This window comes from Gekko japonicus, unplaced genomic scaffold, assembly GCF_001447785.1.
Source record: "Gekko japonicus isolate JY-2015 unplaced genomic scaffold, Gekko_japonicus_V1.1 scaffold660, whole genome shotgun sequence".
Lineage (NCBI taxonomy): Eukaryota > Metazoa > Chordata > Lepidosauria > Squamata > Gekkonidae > Gekko > Gekko japonicus.
This window is the reverse complement of record NW_015159728.1, coordinates 470,486-476,521: the sequence shown is the minus strand read 5'-3', so window position 1 is coordinate 476,521 and position 6,036 is coordinate 470,486. Positions and strand designations below refer to the sequence as shown.

General features: G+C 45.3%; 1 protein-coding gene across 1 annotated transcript in view; it reads left to right on the top strand.

Annotated features, from left to right (window-relative positions):
- The first annotated feature begins 4,102 nt into the window (after nucleotides 1-4,102).
- LOC107123018 (cytochrome P450 2D14-like) overlaps nucleotides 4,103-6,036 on the top strand; it is a 13,260-nt gene continuing 11,326 nt past the window's right edge. Inside the window, exons 1-2 of the mRNA XM_015426208.1 lie at nucleotides 4,103-4,553; nucleotides 4,834-5,005. Of these exons, the coding sequence (XP_015281694.1) occupies nucleotides 4,317-4,553; nucleotides 4,834-5,005 (409 nt within the window). The 5' untranslated portion in view covers nucleotides 4,103-4,316. The remainder of the gene's footprint in view (nucleotides 4,554-4,833; nucleotides 5,006-6,036) is intronic.

Sequence of the window (6,036 nt, the reverse complement as noted above, 5' to 3'; positions counted from 1 at the left end):
CCCGAAGCTGCATCACCAAAGGTCACGCAGCCACATTGCTGACATTAGAGGCGTGGCTGAGCTTGTCGGGAGGAAAACCATATGGTTTCCCCCCGACGAGCTGGGCCACGCCCCCAACGTCAGCAACGTCGCACGTCACTTCTGGTGACGTGCTGGCGGTACGCGCGCGCTTTGAACGCATACAGAGCAGATGCCCGGATTTGTTGGAGCCTCCCCCGCCAGTGAGTTTGCCAGACTTGGCAACCCTATTTGGCCCACAAGCAACTGGTGCAAGGGAGGGGAGGCACGAGGTGGGGGGGGGCAAGTAGGCACATGTGGTGAGGTGTGTGTGGTTGAAGCTGTCAAGAAATAGAAAGTATGCTATTAAATGTCTTACCAAGTAATATTAAAAAAATACACAGTGAATTATTTAAGTACATGGTGACAGCGGCAATAGTAATATTTGCAGCAAAATGGAAGGCAGTGAAATGACCAGACTTGAAAGAATGGAGAAGTAAACTGAGTGAATCCGTGACAATGGCAAAATTAATATCTCTTATAAATAATAGACCAACTTCAGAATTTCAAGGAAAATGGGGATTTTTTTTCCAATTATATAGCTGGAAATTGAATAAAAATTAAATCAAAACAAAGAATGATGGAAAGAAAGGTAAGGTAATACAGGTTTTACAATGAAAATGTTATTAGATATGAAGATAGAAAAGACAGATATTTAAATAGAAGTGAAGTATTAAAAAGTAAATTTAAGCAAGTTCTACATAAATGTATGATTTTGAGTATAAATGAATATAATTTATATTTTATGTTTATATGTCTGTATTTAGACATATTTAGAAAAAAATAGAAAGGAAATGGCTAGGAGGCAGGGCTAAGAGGTGGAGGTAAAATAGTGGGGGGAATGGCAGTGAAGGCAGAGAAAGAGGAAGTCTGGTATTTTTTCCCCTTCTTCCTTGTCCAACCGCAGCTCAGCAAGGATTGCTGAAGCCCCCACATGGGGGAGGGATGGAACTGAGCGGCCGGTACTGCCCCTGCTGCGCCAATTGTCTTAACTTTTCCCCCAAACAGCGACCGTGAGGGGGGCTGTGGGCCAGAGTGAGCACATGGAGCGACAGTTTGCTGACAAAGGGACAAGACTGGCAGGGGAGGGAGGAGGAGAAGGAGGGTCAATGCATGGATTGGGAGGCAACTGGGCATGCCACTCTGAGGGCAAAGATGTCCCAGCCTTGGAAGCAAGTGGAGGAAAGAAGGGGGAAAGGGGCACTGCTGTCACCGCTGCACATCTGAACAGCCTCAAAGCCAGGAGGCAGAATGAGTGTTGGGGCAGGTTGGGGACAGTGACCTCCCTTCTCTTCCCTACCTGCTCTCATTCTGTGAGGGAAAAGGGGTTGCAGGAAGAAGAAGAAAAACACCCCCTGGAGGTTTCAGAAACAGCCTCTCCATCAGGCCTTCCCCTCAGCAGTGCTCAGGGGTCGTTTCGTAGAAAAAGAGCTAGGGGAACTCATTAGCATAACTCATTAGCATATGCCACACCCCCTGACATGACCGGAAGCGTGTCATGCGGCCACACACCCCTGACATCACCGGAAGTGTGTCATAAGGCCACACCCCCTGCCATCACTGGAAATGTGTCATAAGGCCACACCCACTACTCAGTCTTAGTCTTAAAGGTTAGTCTTAAAGGTGCTATTTGTTAGTCTTAAAGGTGCTATTTGAACTCTTGGACTATTTTGCAGCAACGGACTAACACAGCTACCTCGGGGAAGCTCCTGGATGGGGCTGGGAGTCCTTGCAGAGGCCACGTGGGGGAGGCCAACTTACCCTCCTGCTTCTTCCTCCTTCTGCAACAGAATGAGGCTGGAAGAAGGGGGCGGCCGGAAGAAGGGGCGGGGCTTCGTTGTGTGCCCCGCCCCCTGCACCTCACCCGGGGGAACTGCGATCCCCCGCAATCCCCCCAAAAATGACCTCTGGCAGTGCTGCTTCTGGGGGAAATGCAGGAGGGATGAGAACTGGGGGTGGGGGGATTTGGGAGAGCCAGGTTCAGACTCCCCTCCTCCTGAGCCAGGACTCTGTCGTCCAGGTCTCCTGGGGCTGGTCATTCATCCTGGCACAGGGTTGTTGTTGTTGGTAGGGATGGGGCGGTGAAGGAGGAGGTCTGGAGATCCTCAGGGGCAGGATGGGAAAGATAGGAAACAGAGAGCAAGAGGTGGATCATAGCCATGCTCAGTTTCTGAGGCTGGGCGTATGGGAGGGGTGCTGAAAAACTACCTTATTTACTTGCAAGGAAGATGACTCATCTCCTAAAAGTGCTATATATACAAAAAGTAACACATTTGTATGGAAATGTAAGATACCCCCCCTTTTATGGTATCCCTTGGGGGAAAAACCCTAGTCTTGTGTATAATTAAATACATTTAATTTGTGGGTTCCCCAGTAAATCAATTGCTTTCACTGCTCGGAATAAATTGGTTTTGTTTGTATTTTGAGTAAAAAAATCAATTTGCCTGTGGTCCTTTTTAAAGGTTATATCTCTTGTACTTTGCATTACATTTTATGGCACACATGGCCCAGCCCAACAAAGTGACATTTATGTGAGATCCGGCCCTCGTAACAAATGAGTTTGACACCTCTGGGTTAGAGCTTCAGAGTAGGGTCTGGGAGACCCAGGTTCAAATCCCCATCTTACTGTAGAAGCTCACTGGGTGATTTTGGATTGGTCACAGACTTTCAGCCTAATCTACCTGTCAGGGTTGTTGCGTGGATAAAGGGGAGGAGAATAATGTATACTGCTTTGGTCCCCAGTGTGGTGAAAGGCAAGGTATAAATGAAATAAACAGAATAAATATAGGTCAAGATGGGAGGCAAATAGAAGGTAGGTTGGTGAATAGTTGAGAAGGAGAGAATGGGGCCGGGAATTGTGGCACCACACAACTGGTGCACAGTTTTCCTAGGTAGAGGCTGCTGGGTGGGGGAGGCTAAGACAAGGGGCAGATAAAGAAGATTGGCTATTGGGTAGGAAGGAGATAGGGCTGTCAACTCTGGGTTTGAAAATTCCTGGAGATTTGGGAGTGAGGCCTGGGGAAGGTGTGGTTTGAGGAGGGGAAGGACCTCAGAAAAAGGGTATAATGCCATAGACTCCACTGTCCAAAGCATCAGTTTCCTCCAGGGGAACTCTTGTTGCCAACCTCCAGGTGTTTCTGGTATGGGGAATGCTCACATGGCTCTTTACTCATGGAAATGGTATTGGTCTTTCAACACATCCAGTCTTGGCAGTTCATACATATAGAGCAAGAGCTGTGGCATGGGGGGGGGGATTTTTTTAAAAAATCCCCAAGCCAGTTGTGTACTCTGAATCCCCTCTTCCAAGATAGTTTTTGTCCAATGGTGTATACAGGGTTTAGGCTATGGAAGTTTGTTCATTTTCATGTTCACAAATCACAGACAACAAATTGTGAATGTATACATTGTCTGAATATTCTGAAATTAAAGAGCTAATATTCTCAGAAAGGTTGTAAAAAACTGCTTATACACATAGTAAAAGAATTTTCACCATTGTGGAAAAGAGAAGTTGCAATACACATGGGTATTTTGGCCCATGTAAATTACTGATCATCTTCATTAATCCTTATGGAATGATTTTGAGAGAAAAGCTACATATAGTGTCAGAGATCCCTGATCAGGATATCTTGAAATTTCTTCTAAAGGTAAAAGGAGCCCTGATAGCCCCAATTAGAAGTAGGGCATTGTGTGTGGGGGGGAGGTTTGTTTTTTTTTTTTAACCCTCCAGTGCCAATTCCCTGATAAAATTGACACAAACACACCCACTGTAGATCCCACAGCAAAAATCATAATAACCACTCATATGGTGCATCTCTGTTCCCCCCAATGGGGCATATATGTAGGTCTGTGATTAGTCTTCTTGTGAGTTTTTTTAACAGGGAAAGTAGGAGGGGAAGGGGGGGAGTCTCCTCCCCTCCCATTTAGGGCAGCTCCAATCCAAATCCAGGCTCTCCATGGATGCTTTTGCTTTCAGAATAAAACACAAGAGATCATCCTGATCACGGATCTCCCTAGCGTGCATAGTTGGGCTGCAAGTTTATTGCTTTAATCCCTTGCATAATATTTTTAATTACAGTGGAAAAAGTGCGGCTCCTGATGTAGAGATATTAATAGTGGATCACATTCCTACAGGGATCTGATTCTGAGAAGAGGAGGCAGGAGACTTTGCTGGAACAGGAGAAGTTGTAAAGATTCAGAAGCTGTAAAGACTCAGACTTGCAGGAGCCAGAAAGTCTAGAAGAGACCAAGTGGGGGGGAAGATGGAGACTCCAGTGGCTGTGATCCCAGATTCCGTCTCTTGGCTGCGGGTCCAGGCTGCATCCTGCTGGAACAACATCACTTCAGTACTCATCTTTCTCCTGATGCTGGCCCTGCTGCTCGATTATGTCATGTACAGGAAAAAAAGCAGCCGATCTCCCCCGGGACCCACCCCTTTCCCTTTCTTCGGGAACTTGCTGTTAATCGATCTCAAAAACCCACATATTTCTTTTCGACGTGTAAGTACTTGGCCAAACCTGTTTTGTACGACTAGTCTTATTGAATGGTAGTGATTGACAGTTGGTCCTTGAGAAGACACTGGACCTTTGAAAAGTGCAGCAATGATGGTGGGAAATGACAGCTACATTTGTGTTTCCTATGAAACTCTTCAGTTTCCTGAACAAAGCCCAGTTTGCACTTTCATGTAGCAAATTTCTGGCTGTTTGATAAAATCATGTTTATTTGGGGATTATATGATGGTGTGGATAGCAAAGCATTCTCTTCTTTTTAAAATCATAGTTGGCAGAAAAGTATGGAACGGTCTATTCATTCCAAGTCGGGTGGCACAATTTTGTTGTACTGAGTGGATTCAAGGTGATAAAAGAGGCACTGGGACAGAAAGCAGAGGACTTTGCTAACCGGCCACACATTCCACTGTTCAGCCTAGTAGGCTTTGCAAAAAACTGTGAAGGTGAGTGCTGTTCATGCAGTGATGTTTTCATGCATTGCTATGGCTATGACGGGAGAAAAACGACAAAGACAACTTAATGTTTAAATGTAGCAGTATTGAGACCTACCTGTTCTCTCCCAACCCCATTCACTGCAGATAAAAGGAATTATATACTCCTTATGAAACATTTGTATTCATTACTGGGTATTATTAATGTTTACTGTAGTGACCTAATATGAATCTCTTATGTAAATGAGCATCCAATTTCAAATCCCCAGTCTCTCTTCTTAGCCTATTCTACCTCACAGGGTTGTTATGAGCAGTGTTCCTTCTAAGCTGAGTTAGTGTGAGCTAGCTCACAGTATTTTAGCCTCCGGCTCGCACCTTTTTGTCTTAGCTCAGGAAGGATGGCTCCAGAGCAAGCTAACTTATGCAGTAGCCAAATCACTCGCTCACAACTTGAATGCCAGTAGCTCACAAAGTAGAATTTTTGCTCCCAAGATTCCACATCTTGGAGGGAGCATTGGTTATGAGGATAACATAGAGGGGGGGGGGGGACCATAAATATCACCCTGATTTCCTTGGAGGAAGGGCAGGAAAATATACAGTAACAGAAACATAGAATTTCTTTCTGCCTATGACAGTAGCTGTGGAAGGGAGAGGTAGAAAGAACTAGGGCTTTGCCTAGCTGCTGGCCCACAGTCTTCTCCTACTTCCAACCCACCCAGAAGAGACAGAAAAGTACAGCTGTGTACTTTTCCCTCAAATTTCAGCCATAGAGAAACAAACAAAGTGGGGCAGGAGGACTTAGAGGCAGGTATAGGTGAGTATCACGCCTTAAGGGCAGGAGATAAATATTTTAAATTATTAAATGAACCTGTTCAAGTTTGAGAACAGCACCCATTGGGTCATCTGTGAGAAGTAAAATACATTCGAGAAACCAGGCAGGGGACTTTATTCAAGTCCTTCCTTCCTTTCTTGTCATAAATGCCAAATATCAGTATGTGCGGGATGATGATCTAGTAATTTTTTTGGGGGGGGGGATTGATATT